Source organism: Bos javanicus, chromosome 2 (genome assembly GCF_032452875.1).
Source record: "Bos javanicus breed banteng chromosome 2, ARS-OSU_banteng_1.0, whole genome shotgun sequence".
In the NCBI taxonomy this organism is placed as follows: domain Eukaryota; kingdom Metazoa; phylum Chordata; class Mammalia; order Artiodactyla; family Bovidae; genus Bos; species Bos javanicus.
In genome coordinates this window covers 25,727,945-25,744,494 of record NC_083869.1, presented here as the reverse complement: position 1 = coordinate 25,744,494, position 16,550 = coordinate 25,727,945, and the positions used below count along the sequence as shown (strand labels likewise).

At 38.9% G+C, this 16,550-nt stretch overlaps 1 protein-coding gene across 9 annotated transcripts in view; it reads left to right on the top strand.

The window, feature by feature from the left end:
* Positions 1–14,948, top strand: part of ERICH2 (glutamate rich 2) — a 39,861-nt gene extending 24,913 nt beyond the window's left edge. For 7 of the 9 annotated variants that reach the window (XM_061435548.1, XM_061435553.1, XM_061435576.1 and 4 more), the window contains 4 exons: positions 3,570–3,754; positions 7,610–7,667; positions 14,058–14,129; positions 14,753–14,948. In XM_061435548.1, the coding sequence (XP_061291532.1) occupies positions 3,570–3,754; positions 7,610–7,667; positions 14,058–14,129; positions 14,753–14,871 (434 nt within the window). In that variant the 3' untranslated portion in view covers positions 14,872–14,948. Of the gene's footprint in view, positions 1–213; positions 320–3,569; positions 3,755–7,609; positions 7,668–14,057; positions 14,130–14,752 lie in introns of those variants that run through there. The other 2 variants (XM_061435570.1, XM_061435552.1) reach the window with 2 other exon arrangements.
* Positions 14,949–16,550: the final 1,602 nt, after the last annotated feature.

Genomic DNA, 16,550 nt, shown 5'->3' with positions numbered 1-16,550 from the left:
GAAAGACGCTTGCCCCTATAAGGTTCACATAGATAGCCAACTATTAAATAATAATAATACGAACAAGACAAAGACAGGTCGGGCTGGGCACTGTAACGTAAATGGCAGCGGGAGGACTACCTTCCATCTGGGGATCAGGGAGCCTCTCATGATCCTCAGTGTTTGTGAATTCAATGAGTCCCTGTGACATCACATGAAGTTCTTAATTCCCTATTATGACCACCTCTGATGACACCAGCGTGTTGAGTCCGTGAATTGGCTGGGTACACGCTGTAAGGTTAGAGTGGCTGTGAGCCGACGGAGACTGTAAAGGAAACAGGTAGATGGCCTGAATAGCCCAGGCATCACACTCTGGGTATCTCTTTTGAGGACGTTATCTTTTGCTTAGAATGAGGAGTTTTCCCAACTTTTTCTTTGGAGAGGGGAAAGCCTGATTTTTCTTAACATTGTCTTCTGTCAACCTTTCCTGGATTTCCTTATTTTCTTCCAAGACCAGTGTTTCTACATGTTTAAAGGAGCTCATGGCCACACTCCCATCAAAGAAGACATCTCACAAGACTTCCCACACACTCAGAATTCTAAAAGCAGGGGATGATGTAGCACAAGTTCAGGTTGAAACTGTGAAATTCATCTACAGAGCGAAAGAGTTGGCAAGCTCAATAGTGTTTCCCAAAGAGATAATTTTAGGAAACACAGGGTAAACTTTTTACAATAGTAGTATATTTTAATGTGTATTAGAAAAAAAATAAGAACGTGGTTAAGGATGTGGACTCTGGAGCCAAACTGACTCCCAGATCTACCTTAATTAGTGGTGTTAAGTTGGGTGAGTTATTTAACCTGTCTCCTGTCTCTCAGTTTCATCTACAAATGGGATAAAAACAGTACACACCTCATTGAGATGTTGACAGAATTATATAATTTAATATGTAGTATTCAGAAGAGTACTGATATAATATTTGCTGTGATTGTTATGTCTTTTATTAATACCTCTGTCAATTTGGGGTACATTTGTAAAATTTTTTATTTGCTTGTTATCTTTTGGTCATACTGCATGACATGTAGGATCTTAGTTTTCTGACCAGGGTTCCAGCCTGTGCCCTCTGCATTGGCAGTATGGAATCTTAACCACTGAACAGCCAGGGAAGTTCCCCCGATAATTGTTATGATCTAGCAAAATTTCTAAGTTAAAAAGGTCGATTAAAAAAAGATACTAAGTAAATAGTATAGCTTACTTTCATATGGCAAAATGGATACAGTGTTATAAGAATTACTAAAATTTGCAAAACGTCTGCCATGGAGATTTTACCTCTTAAATATTTCTCTAATATCTCTCCTCCTTTATCCCTGTTTTAACAGTGTACTATCAACCATCTTTTTCACCTGGACTTTTTAAAAAATGTTTTCTTTTCAAATATTTCAACTTATAGAAAATGAGCAAAAACAGTATATGCTATGCTAAGGCACTTTAGTCGTGTCCAACTCTATGCGACCCCATAGACGGCAGCCCACCAGGCTCCCCCGTCCCTGGGATTCTCCAGGCAAGAACACTGGAGTGGGTTGCCATTTCCTTCTCCAGTGCATGAAAGTGAAAAGTGAAAGTGAAGTCGCTCAGCCGGGTCCGACTCTTAGCGACCCCATGGATTGCAGCCTAACAGGCTCCTCCGTCCTGGGATTTTCCAGGCAAGAGTACTGGAGTGGGGTGCCATTGCCTTCTCCAGAAATAGTATAAGTACTCCAGTAACCCTTCATATACAAGCAACTGTTGATTTAAAGGGTAGAGATCTCATGATCCTTTACCCTAAGTCAACATGTATTTTCTAAGAAAAAGCACAATTTAATTAGTTAATGAACTTCAGGAAACAGATTTTCTTCTTAACCAATATGTAAGATTGTCTCCCCAATTTAGATGAAGAGCAAGACATACACACTTATATACACAACCATCGTGTCCGTTTTTGGCTTTTGTTCCTGAGAATAATATTTTCTAGCTTTTGCTGTCTTTTGGCATATTTGTAGTCAAACAGCAAGTGCTATTGTGAGTTGTCAGTAAATGCAGTCTAAAACCTGCTTAGAAAATTCCCATTATTAGAATTCATTTAGAGCTGGTTTTTAACCGCCCATAGGGCCTCTGAATGCAAAATAAGGAAACAAAGTAAGAGGTGGGAATCCGCAAGTTTCCTCTTCCACAGTTTTATTCAGTAAAGTTACTGCTGTGAATCTATACTGAATCCTGGAATCTTCAAACATCTCTGACACCTATAAGCCTTGAGAAAATGTGAAGGTGTTTCATTTTGTCACAGCCTTTCTGAGGGTTATGACAGAAGACTGAAAGATGTTATGGTTTCCCCATCTCACTCCCCTTCCAGAATGTTACCTGGACTTTTTAAAGGTGGTTGTTTTTTTTTCCTAGCCACCTCTCCCTCTGCTCTTTTTGTCTTTATTTTTTTGGTCTGCCCCCAAATACAGTTTCTACCCTGCCCTCCAAGAGTTCTAGAAATTAAAAATTGATCATACTTGTTTCCCTACTTAAACCTTTTATGACTAGCCCCTTCATTCTTAAAGTTCTAATTCCAAGACTACTGGCCCGCAAGAATCTATTATCCAGCTTGTACCCCTCTGGCCACATCTGTCACCATTTCAGCCTGAACTTTGACCCATAATAAACACATCAAAGTGTTGCTCTGCACGCATTCTTTTTGTACTGGTTCATGCTGTCCTCTCTCCTTGGAAAAACTGATCCATTCAGACCAGAATGGGTCTCTGCTCTCTTCCTGTGTTCTCTCATGTACCTGGTATACATCTTTATCACTGGACTGCCATATAGTTTTACAGTTATCCATTATGTTTCTGACTCCCCAGTTAGAGTGTGAGTGAGTACCCTGAGATCAGTGACTGTCCATTTTAGTGTTCGTGGGGCTCAGTATAGTGCCACACATTGAATGGGTAGTCAAAGTAGTGCTTATGTTTTATTTTTCAGTCATCTATGACTTGACATTAAGAAAAACCATTAATAATGTTATATAGCCTCTGGTCATATCTAGAATACTTCACATATATCTAATTAGTGTGTGTGTGTGTGTGTGTGTCCAGGGAGAGGGACAGTTTTATTCTCAAGTATCTGCACAGTGACTATCTGCCTAAGAAGAATTACTTTTCAGCCTCTCTAGTCTTACTTTTAGTCTTTATTTTACATTTATATTCCTATAAGAACAATTTAAGAAATATATTTCTATGGATAAAAGAGAATTAATTTTTTCTTGAAATTATATTCTTTATAAACAAAACTGTTTCCATTTATTACAGTTTCAATCACCAAACAATTAACATTAACAGCAGCTCAGTATTATCAGTTTGTATTTTTTCCTCTTTCACTCAGCAGTTTTATTACCTTTTTTTGGGAAATGGAAATCAGGTAAGTTTATTGCAGTGCTGTTTAGTCATGAAAAAAAAAAGTCCAGGACAGGAGAACACATGGTAACATGAGCACCTGCTACATTGTAATTTAGGAGTGACCATTATAAATTCATGAATACGTTGCAATATTTACTAAATTATGTATATTGTTTTAGGTGAAATGAGCAAAAATGTAGTCATTGCAGAGCAGGAGAAAAATAATGAACATTGCCCTGAGGATATCAATGATAAGTTATCTGAATCAACAGATGATGATGGTGAGGATACCAGTGATGAAGATAAGGAGGAAGACAGCAACCCGAATAAGGATACTCATGCCCCGTTAGAGTTAATGACAGAAGTAAGTTTTGCTTCTATAACTCAAAAATATTAAAGTAGCTAAATAGTATATAGCCTTGAAGACTAAAAAAATAGTTAAAATATCCTTGCCCACACACAGATGCTTACCTGGTTACTCATCTTTGTTACTATGATGAGGGTAGAGATGAGAGAATATTCTGGCAGTGACTCAGATTATTCTGGTAAAGTCAGAAACAGGAATAAGAGAAGTTTCGGCATAAAACTCTTCAAGGACCTCTTTTAGAAAAACTTTCTACTTACTGGGTACCATGCTAGTTACTTGGGATATTTAGAGATAGATAAGAAAGACATGTCTTTACCCTTGAGAACTAACAAACACTTATTATGTTATCTAATGCAATTTATAATATTGCCAGTAGAGATGTTCATAAAATTCTCTGGGAACAGGGAGGATAAAGGGACTAATTGAGAAATGAAGCAGGAGAAACAAGGAGGTAAAGGAAGGATTAAGAGGAAGAGACAAGAACGGAATCTTAGAAACTTAAAGGAAGAGGGACATGTAGGAACTCATTTGGTAAACAAAATGGCACTCCTGGCGTAGGAAATAGCACTGGATGTGTGTATCACACACATACCGAGGGTGTAAGAAGGGAGAGGGAGTGGAGGGAGATGGACTTAACCGAGTATAACAACAGAGAAGAAACCATGAACTTGAACACATAGCCTTAGAAATTTCTCAAAATACATAGGGAAAAAAAGGAACATCAGAGACTTTGGGGAGACTGTTGGGTGGTCTAACACATGTATAATTATAGCCCAGATAAGCGAGGGACCCACTATGTACAAGTAAAACATGTGACAACGATAATACAAAGGATGAGAAGGGGGGAAGTGAAAATGCACTGTTATCAAGTTCTTACTGTATACATGAAGTTGTGTGATATTAATAAAAGTTAGACTGATACCACAACATGTGAGTAAAACTGTCTTGTTCTCCATAGAATTATCAGTAAACATTTGTGAGCAATTTTTACATGTGACGTTTCAGGCCTCCATGCTTTTGCTGTTTCCTATGTTTTGCCAATGCTGTTTCCTATGCCAGGATTGCCTTCTTGATTTGTTTACCAAATGAATTCCTACATGTAAGCCTAGTGTACATGCAAATGGTTCAGAATGTCACATATAAGCAAGAACAGTCCCCCAAGTGTACTGTTCTTTTTTTAATAAAAGCTATCCAAATAATAATGGAAGATTAGTCAATTGTGGAGCCTAAGTAAGTAAAAAATATGTAATAATGTTTAATTCCATGGGGAGAGGATGATCATGATATGTGGTATATTTTTTTTTAAAGTTACTGAATAATCTTAGTTTTTGTAAGTATATATGTGTTCCTTTATGGAAAAAAAAAACTAAAATGATGTACATGGAGATGTTTAAAACAAACATCTCTGTAGGCTTCCCTGGTGGCTCAGTGATAAGGAAGCCACCTGCTATTGGAGGAGACACAGGTTCAGTCCCTGGTCCAGGAAGACCCCACATGCCATAGAGCAGCTAAGCCCGTGCCCCACAGTTATTGAGCCTGTGCTCTAGAGTCCATGGGCCTCAATTACTTAGCCCACACGCCACAACTACTGAAGCCTGCGCTCTCTAGAGCCTGTGACCAGCCAACAAGAGGAGCGATCGCAATGAGAAGCCTGCACACTGCAGCTAGACAGTAGCCTCCATTCACTACAACCAGAGAAAAGCTCGTGGAGCAACAAAGACCCAGCACAGCCCCCAAAATAACTAAAATTATCTAGAAAAAAATTCTCTGGATGGTAAAAATACAGATGCTGTTTAACTGGGGACAGGATGTGTTTATTTAGCATTTTAAATTTCCTACATACAACAAGTGAACCTATTTGCAGGGCAGGAATAGAGATGCAGAGAATGGACATGTGGGCACAGGGTGAGGAAAGAGGGTTGGGATGAATTGGGAGGCTGGAATTGACATGTACATACTACCACGCATGAAATAGATGGCTAGTGGGAACCTACTGTATACCACACAGAGCTCAGCTTGGTGCTCTATGGTGACCTAGAGGGATGGGATGAAGAGGTGGAGGGAGGTCCAAGAGGAAGAGGACATATGTATACCTATAACTGATTCGGTTTGTTGTATAGCAGAAATTAACACAACATTGTAAAGCAACTATACCCCAATTAATAAGGAAAAAATTTATAACACATAGAAAAATATGTGTTACAAAAACAGAAATACAGACCAATGGAATGAGATAGAGATTCCAGAGATAAACACACACACACCTATGGGTACCTTATTTTTGACAAAGGAGGCAAGAATATACAATGTGGCAAAAACAGCCTCTTCAATAAGTGGTGCTGGGAAAACTGGACAGCTCCATGCAAAAGAATGAAATTACATCACTACCAAACGCCATACACAAAGATAAACTCAAAATGGGTTAGACCTAAATGTAAGACCAGAAACTATTAAACTGTTAGAGAAGAACATAGGCAGACACTCAATGAACATAGAACAAAGAACAAAGAACATAGAACACTCAATGACATAAAGCAAGATCTTCTATGACCCACCTTCTAGAGTAATGGAAATAAAAACAAAAATAAACAAGTGGAACCTAATTAAACTTAAAAGCTTTTGCACAGCAAAGGAAACCACAAACAAGGTGAAAAGACAACCCTCAGAATGGGAGAAAATGCTAGCAAGGGAAACAACTGATAAATAATTAATTTCCAAAATATATAAGCAGTTTATACAACTCAATACCAGAAAAGCAAACAACCAAAGTGGGAAAGGGACCCAAAGAGACATTTCTCCAAAGAAGATATACAGATGGCTAACAAGCACATGAAAAGATGCTCAACATCACTCAGTATCAGAGAAATCAAAATCAAAACTACAGTGAGAACCTACCTCACGCCAGTCAGAATGGCCATCATCAAAAAGTCTACAAATAATAAATGCTGGAGAGGGTGTGGAGAAAAGGGAACACTCTTGCATTGCTGGTGGGAATGTAAACTGATCCAGCCACTATGGAAGACGGTATGGAGAGACTCCTTAAAAAAAGCTGGGAATAAAACCACCGTATGACCCAGCAATCCCACTCCTAGGCTTATACCTTGAGGAAATAAAAACTGAAAAAGACACATGTACCCCAGTGTTCACTGCAGCACTATTTACAGTAGCTAGAACATGGAAGCAACCTAGATGTCCGTCAGCAGATGAATGGATAATGAAGCTGTGGTACATACACACAATGGAATACTACTCAGCCATAAAAAGAACACATTTGAATATGTTCTAATGAGGTGAACAAAACTAGAGCCCGTTATACAGAGTGAAGAAGTCAGAGAAATATAAATATCGTATACTGACACATATGGAATCTGAAGAGATGGCACTGATGAATTTATTTTCAGGGTAGCAGTGGAGAAATAGACATAGAGAACAGACCTATGGACAAGGTGGGAGGAGAGGAGGGTGAAGGGGAGATGTATTGAGAGAGTAACATAGAAATGTACAATACTATATGTAAAACAGATAGCCAATGGGAATTTGCTCTATGACTCAGGAAACTCAAACAGGGGCTCTGTGACAGGCTGAAGGGTGGGGGAGGGAGGGAGATTGTTCGGTAGTGTGTGCACAGTGTGGCTGCAGTAAAACAGAGGTGAGATGCTTACTCTGTGGCCCTGCCACTAGAAGTGCTTAAATATTCTTCACTGACGATTACAGACTCACTCCTGGAAAAACATGTGTAAAATTAAAAGCAAAATAGTTAATCATTAATAGAATATTTTCTAGGGAGTTTATAACTGACATTTAAATTCTCTGTAAAACTGCATAGCTGAAGAATTTCTTAATGTTTTCCAGTTCCTGAGAGCAGAAATGGGCCACGACTACCATTTGGCAAAAAAATTATGTCAGATGAGTAAGTACAAAATAATTCTCTTTTCCCAGTCTTCTCTTTGTTTCTAAATACATTCCCTAATATATAAGATGGTTTGGTTACCATACAGCTAGTGAATTCCCTCATAGTGTCTTGGCGAATCCTTGATAGTAAAAACTGGTATAAGGACTAATTTAAATTAGAATTCCAGAGTAACTTTGCGTGGGATAAACTGACAAGGACGCCATTAGAAGGTATGTCAACATCATTAGCTTCATGACAATGGGTTAGTAACATATGCCTTTAGTTTCAAAGAAGTGTCATGTAGTAAAAAAAAGCCTTCCTTAGAAGTGAAGAAGTGAAGCCGCTCAGTCGTGTCCAACTCTGAGACCCCATGGACTGTAACCCATGGACGGAGGAGCCTGGTGGGTTACAGTCCATGGAGTCACAAAGAGTCGGACACGACTAAAGTGACTTCACAAGCCTTCCTTAGCATGCAGTTATTCCACAAATATTTGAGTTACCTACCTGCCAGGCTCCTCTGTCCGTGGAATTTTTCAGGCGCGAATACTGTAGTGGGTTGCCATTTCCTCCTCCAGGGGATCTTCCTGACCCAGGGATCGAACCCACGTCTCCTGTGTTTCTGAATTGCAAGTGGATTCTTTACCACTGAGCCACTGGGGAAACCTTAATAAAAATTTAAAAAATTGTGTGCCAGTGCTGCTATTTAGGCACTGGGCCAATAATCCCACACTTAATCTAGTGTCAGACAACAAACATATAATTAGCATGTCATAGATAACAGGTGCTATGGAGGAAAAGGGAAGAAGGAGTAGAAAGTACTGGGAGGAAGCAAAGCAGTTTTAAGTAAGATGGTCCAGCAAGGCTCACTGGAAGACTAGAGCAAACCCGTGAAAAAGTTGTGGAAATGAGTCCTGTCATCTGAAGAAAGTGTATTCCAGGCAGGACTAATAGCAAATATCCAATAGATGAGTGTACCTGACTGGGAACAGCAAGAAAGGCAGCAGAACCGGAGCAGATTAAGCCAGGGGATGTGTGATAGGAGATGAGGTCAGAGAGCTTACAGGTCAGGGACCATGCAGACTGCAGAGCATCTTACCACAGCTTAAGGACCTTGGCTTTCTCTCTGAGTGAGCAGAGAAACCACCAGATACTTTTGAGTAGATAAATGATATGAACAACCTTACTTTTCTATCTGAGTTTTAGTAGTTTGATTCGATGTTCAAAATGGTGGTGGTTTTTGTTTGTATTTAAGCAAAGAGAAGTTTGGGAGATTTGCTGAGTTTCTTAACTCTGTGGGTTGATGTTTTCATCAGCTTTGAGGATTTCTTGGCCATTAATTTTCAAAAATTACTTCTGCCATATTCTCTCCCTCTCTTCTATTCCTGGGTCTCCAGTTACACACAAATTAGATTTTTTTCCTTGGTGTCCCACATGTGTCTTATACTCTGTTTTTTCCATTTCCTTTTATTCCTATGCTTTAGCTTGTATATTTTCTGTTGACCTGTTTTTGAGTTAATTTATCCTATCTTTTGCTGTGTCCAGTGTGCTGTTAAAACTATACAGTGAATTCTTCATTTCAAGGATTTCATTTTCCAATTTTAGAAAGTCCAACTAGTGGTTAGATTCCAGGTCTCTGTCAAAATCCATAGTCTTTTCAACTATTTTACCCATCTTTTTCTCTTCATTAGTCTTAAAGGAGAAAATGCCAATTCTACTATTAAACTTTATTAATGACAGGTCTTGAAATATTAACTATTGTAGACCTGTTTTATGGTTGAAATCTTTTAGTGACAATGTGGTGTAGGGACGTGGGGTCTACTCTTCCTTGCCTCACAGAGTCCCCACTGTGGATACAGTACTTCCTAAGTACTAAGCTAATTTTTAAAATCGATTTCTTGAATACATTAACACTACCTATTTTATATCCAGAATAATTTGCCTTGTTTAATCCTTTCAAGCACTTTTGACCTTTAGAACTATCAAATAAAATAGTTTGATCAAAACTATTTTTGGTGGCCCACAAACATAGAATTTCCAATCAGAAGGAATCCTTAGAGAATCATAATCCTTTCAAGCACTTTTGACCTTTAGAACTATCAAATAAAATAGTTTGATCAAAACTATTTTTGGTGGCCCACAAACATAGAATTTCCAATCAGAAGGAATCCTTAGAGAATCATGTCCAGTCCTCCCTTTTTATAAGTAATGAAACAGAAGCAGAGAGAAGGTTAAGCAGCATGTGTAGCCCTGCTCAGGGAGCAAGTGACACAGCTGGAGCTGGAACCCAAGCCTCCTTTTCCCACAACTGCCTTTCTTCTCTGTGTGGCCGGTACAGAAAGGAGTGATGCTCTAGCTCTAGCTCCCAATTCTCGTGAGTTTTTCTTGTGGAGTCTAATTATATATAGAAAATGTATATATTATTTTTGTTTTTATACCTATCAGTTATTTTAGAAAAGCCTCTGGCTAAAGCTTACAAAATATAGACACTGACATCACCACATTTGTCAGTGAGTCTTGGCTGTTAGCCCCGCACTGTAAACAGCAGGTGCTCAATAAAATGCTTGTGGGCCTCAATAAAAGGCAATGCACACTCATTAGGTGCCAGGTAAATAAGGATGAAAAAATTCAAACTGATCTACCTTAATGGGATTATATTCCTTTAAAAACTCCCTCCCTTCCTTTCTTCCAGCCAATATACATTGAGCACTAACTCTGTACCAGACATTATGCTGGGAGCTGGAGAGAAAGCAGAAATCAGACCACACCTTCTAAAGTGCTCTAAACCCTTCTGGGGTTGACATCAGACGTGGTTTGGTGTGGTCTGCACCCTTACTGACTGACTCATCCAGTAATACTGTTTACTCTTTTCTACCCATGGCAAATAGTGGTGCCTCTACAACTGAGGGTTAAATTCTAGGAAAGGATGGATGGAGGGTCCTAAGACAGGCACCATTTTCCAGGGAGCCAGATGAAAAAGAATTGCTCCCAAGAGGAAGAAGAGGGAAATGTGGGCAAAAGGGCCCAGAGAATGGGGGTAGAGCACAGGGAGTGCAAAGTAAGATTGGCTACCCCTGACACAGATTGCCAGTCAAGGATGTGAAATGAGAGAAGCCCAGGTTTTGCAAAGCCAGGCAGATTGAAGGCAGAAGGCAGAGTTGTAGACTGTCTCAGGGAAAACAAAGTGCTATTTCTTTGATGCCAGTAGGAATGCTGGCTGAGGGCTGCCTAAAGTCCCTCTCTGTGTTCAAAGCAATAGAACAATTTTTTTTCATCTAGCATGCGCCCAAAAATATTATCTATAAATTCTTACAGCATAGATATTATTTTCTAAAATTTATCACAGGATGTTGAATATTGTCCCCTGTGCTATACACTAGGACTTTGTTGTTTATCCATTTTATATATAATAGTTTGCATCTACTAACCCCAAACTCCCATCCTATCCCTCCCTCACCCTCCTCCCCCTTGGTAACAAGTCTGTTCTCTACAGCAATAGATATTCTTTTGTCTCTTTTGTTCCCCCATCTTCTAAACTTTTCCACAGAACAATCCACCTTTTTCTCTCTATATATATATCCATATATTTATAAATTTACTCATGTAAACATAGATTATGTATTTACTTTTTATGTATTTATATATATATGTATTGAGCACCTACTATGGGAACATTCTTGCATACAGTTTTTAATTCTTATAGCAGTTATGTGGAGCAGATAGGATTAACCCTATTTTACTAATGAGGAAAGTGAAGGTAGCCTGGAGAATTGCTTTACCCAAAGTCACACAGCTTCCCAGTGGTAAAGCTAGATCCCAAGTCTGACTTGAGAGCCTGTGATTTCTTGCTATATTTCCATTTCTTCATTTGAATAATAAGTTTATATTTCTGGTCAAGCAGGCGGAGACTTGAAAAAGAGGTGCTTTTATGAATCAATCGGATTGAAATGTCTCCTATAAATTGACCAATATATATTTTTATTTGTATCTAAGGCAACTAATTTATATGAAGTAATACATCTTTGTCCCTTCAGAGGTGTCTTACAAATTCGCTCTCTTGAATAGCCTCCAGTTCCTGGTATATTTCCTTGCCGTCCAATCAAGGTGTGCTCGTTTGTATCTTTACTTGGGTGCAGGGCTTCCCACCCTGCATCCCAGGTGTAAATGGTTTCTTTTTTATCTGCTCTTCTAAAACTTTTTCTGGTGAAGGCTTGTAAAAGTGGTTTTTAAATGAGACTGAAAGTCAGGAATACCAGGTACTTTTCTTAGTTCATCTCATGACTGACTGAGAGATTTTCTGTCAGTCTTCCCATTTCTTGGTCTCTTTACTTGCAGCCGAGTCATCTCAGGGTGCCAGTGCTTTTGCTCACAGGCAGTCTGAGATTCTACAAAAATAACGTGTAAGCCTGGAAGACCTATTTCATCAATCATAATAATTGTAAATGTTTAAGAATAATGGCCTGAAAACCAAAATGGTTCTCATCATTATGCATCTAACACAAAAACAGACGTAGCTTCAGATACAGAAGAGAGTTTCTGTAAACTTTTCTATTTCTTTGTGAGTAAACTAAATCACCCTTTCTTGGGGTATAATTTTATCAAGGCATAAAAGACTGCTTCCTACCCAGTCATCTATATTCATTTATTCCATTGTTTTTTTTTAATGTTTTGAGGTCTCCCGCTCTGTCAAGTACTCTCTTAGAGCTGCAACAGTGAACAAGACCAGCGTCTTGTCTACCCTAAAATCACCTGCCATCTGAGGGCCCTAGAGCCCCGTGGAACTCAGAGCTTGCCCCACCCCCAGCCCCAGCACCCTGCCCCAGCCCTTCAGTTAGAAGGAAGCGTCGGCTGCACGCTTAGGAAGGAACCAAGCCTTTCTCCAGGCCCAGAGTCACTCCAGGAAAACTGATAGTCAACATTTATTCAGTACTTACCATGCAGCAAGAACTAAACTAAGTACTTTGTCTGTATTATCTCCTTTATTCATCAGATATCCTAATGTGATCAGTAGTGTTTGTTATTGATCACAAGAGTTGGGATCACAAGAGTTGGACATGACTTAGCAACTAACCCACCACCACTGGTATGGATATTGTAGGGCTGAATTTCAAAGCAGATACTTTCCCTCTGAAAATTGACAGCTGCCAGCAGTTTTTGTTAAACCATGAAAATAGCTGATCTCATACTCCATTCCCAAGGAATAATCCTAACTCCAGCATGAAATTTTCTAAGTTGTGTTCCAGGGAATATTAGTTCAAGATTGCTTAATAAATATTTCACCAAGAAGGATTCCATGGGAATAACAAATTAGGGAAACCATATTCTCTTCTCTGTAAGATACATGCTAGTTCTGAGCATGTTAATGGCTATGTAAAATCCTGCAGTTGCTCCTTACTGTAAGCTTTGATTAACTTCATTTAACCTAGTTTCCCACATACATATTAACATCTTAAGAAACTAGTGTCTCAAAGAGCAAGTTGGAGAAACTCTGCTCTAGGAGGAGGCTTAACCTCAGAGAAAGATTTAGACTGCTAATGATAAGCATGTTTTAGTTCAAGTTAAAATGTGTAAAAAGTCACTTTTATTAAAGCCTTAAAAGATGTATAAATACCCATAGAATCCTTAAAAGCAGATTCTGAGCAGGCACACACTCATGCTGACCCAGATTGACGGTACATTGTTATGTTAGTGGATTAGAAAATAAAGACATTGGTTTAGTGTGTCAGGATGGAAGTCATATGGGGTGAGGTCCTCTGAGCCACTGGGGCCCAGTTGAACCATCCCACAAGTCTCACTTTTAGCCAGGCGAATAGCACACTTGATGTTTCGGTGCCCCCTGGGGGCCACCAAGATATTACACAGAAGTCACAGCACTCAATGGATAATGCAGAATTATGAATACGCCTGAAGGCAGGTAAGAAGACAGCAGAGAGAGATCTGTAGAGCAGGATCTGAAAAAATAAGTTAACTAGTCTAGAAAACTCTGAAACAAAAGGTATAAAGCTTTCTGGCTTCTAGGACAGAAGTGGTGAGAATACTGTTCAGTAGGTGATGACTGGGTGTCATTGGCAAAGTCTCCATGTATTACAGGATTTGTACCTTGTTTGGGGAATGATTATAGTCAAGAAACAGCATGGCTAACGCCTTTGAGGGATGTCTCATAGTGATGGAGATTGCATTTTTTTGGACAGGTGGTAGAAAATATAATGAGGATTATTTCCCTTGCAAAGTACCTAAGATAAGTAGAGCATTTTCTCTGTTTGCACTTAGATGTTCCTGTGATATAATTGTTGGTGTTTTTGCTTTGTGCATTTTCACTTAACTGATAGACAGTTTCAATCTCACACTCAAGAGGCTGTTTGCTGAAACACTTAGAATGTTAATAACACACATTCTGTTGTCCATTTGCAGTCCTAATCTATGAACCAGAAAATCCTGAGGCCAAGGAGTTTTTCTCACTGATTGAAGAAATGCTGCTGATGGGTAAATTTAAAAATTGAAATTCCTTCTTTCTCACAGAATCATGATCAGTCACTATTTAAAAATCCATTATCCCAGGAAACTGGCAAAATACCTCCTCAGGAAGTGGTTAAGAAAAGGCGAAATGATTATCTCAGATGGTTTCATGAAACCGGCTTTTCCTCTATAGATGGTCAAGCTGACTCCATTTCCTCTGTGGGGTGGAACTGCCCAAACAGAGCAGGCTCCCTGGGCAGACAGTATTGGGCACTGACAGAGTCCCCAGAGGGAACAGTTCCTGCTGAAGAGGGAACAGTACCCCAGGAACTGAAAGGATTATCCCACGGTTCCCAGCAAAGTCTGTACCCTCTACATTACCCTGAATCTCACTTTACTCTTATTCTATTTCAGAAGTTGACAGTATTAAAAAAAAAAATTATACCAATGTTTTAAATATAGTTTTAATCCACAAACATCTTTATGCTAGTAAAAATATGTTCTGTGTACCACTGCTTTGACCCTCCGCTCAGTTCTCACATTCTAAAACTATGTACTTCTTGATGGAGGGGGAAACAAGGAGGATTATGATGTTTCAGGGTAGACATATTAAGAAATATTTTAAACAAGTCTCTTCCTTTCTGTGGCAGAGAAAGCACAGAATCTCGAGGAAGATGATGACGAGAGTGAAGAAGACAATAGTGAGAGTGAAGGAGAGAGCACAGAGGACCCAAGTGAAGAAAGCTCTGATGAGTGTGAAGATGGGTGACGACAGTTGCTGCTGTAGTTCAGTCTTCATGTATGTTCATTACTGTGTACGGTGGAAATATAAAGAAGAGAGCTGCATTTCAGTCTAATGGTTCTTTATTTGGCATAGAGTTCCTTTAATTTATCTGTATTAGCTTGAGCTTCTTCTTAATAGTTAGATTTCAACTCAACATGAGCTACTCAGAAAGGGAAATAGTCATTGAAAACACTTAAAAGCACAAACAATGTGCCAGGTACTGTTGTATACACATTAATTTATTGAATCCAACAAAACCATGCGAATAACAATATCATTGTCCCCATTTGACAGATGAGAAAACTGAGGCACATAAAGGGTGAGTCATTTGCCCAGCATCATATCCCTGTTGATCAGTAGAGCCTCAATTTTTATATGAACATTATGGCTCCAAAAGCATACTCTTAGTCCCTACCATGTCCAGGCACTTTTATTTACATCACTTATTTCATGTTCTTTACAGCATGTATCAGTACCTGAAATTCTTATTTACTTTTTTTTTAAAGTTTTTATTTTATTTTATACTAGAGTATATTTGATTTGCAATGTTGTTTTAGGTGTACAGCAAAGTGATTCAGTTATTCAGATTCATATACCTATTTATTTTTTAATTCTTTTCCCATTTAGGTTATTACAGAGTATTGAGCGGAGTTCCCTGTGCTTATACAGTAGGTTTTTGTTGGTTATCAATTTTAAATATAGTAGTGTGTATATATGTCAATCCCAAACTTCCAATTTATCCCTCCCCCAACTTGTTCTTTTTATCTTTTCCCTGCTTGTCAGAAAATGTAACCTCCACATAAGCAGGACTTTGTCTTTTTTACCATTATATCACTAGCAACTGGACAGGTGCCTGGAAAATAATGCGATGTGTATACCAAGGGAATGAATGAACTGAAAGTTAAGGACAATGTTTATATTCTTTCTTAAAACATTTGTAAGACTTTATTACACTTTTCTGTATCTGTTACATTATTTTTCTGATTCTGTATTCCTTGATGAATTTCTGCCACCTTCAAACTAGGTTATAAGGTAACTGAGGTAAAAATGAGAAAAATATTCCTAAATAATTTGTTTTGAGTGTGCCAATCTGATTTGGGGTTAGGCAGTTTGAGTTTTTATTCTTATATCAGCACAATATCATGTCATATCCAAAATGCTTGAAACATAATTCATTCTTTGGGCATTTTGTAGCATGCTAACATTCAGAGGAAGAAATCCTGCTGCACCATTTTTATAGAACTGTCTGAAAGAAGTAAAGACAGGTATGTATAATCATCTAGTTGCGTAACTAGTTGGATAGCACTGCAGGGCTGGCTGACAGAGACCGCAAGAGCTGCTTATTCTTTTCATTTGTAAGTTGTTTGTTATTCCTCCTATAACCACCACCATATGTCGATCAGGGCTTCCCTGGTGGCTCAGACAGTAAAGAATCCGCCTGCAATGCAGGAGACCTGGGTTCGAATCCCCTGGAGGAGGGCGTGGCAACCCACTCCAGTATTCTTGCCTGGAGAATTCCATGGACAGAGGAGCCTGACAGGCTACAGTCCCAGGGGTCGCAAAGAGTCGGACATGACTGACCAACTAAGCATATGTCAATCTAATGCCACTTACCTGACTTTGGAGTCCCCCCCATAAGAAGTTTTTTAAATATCCTAAAACTG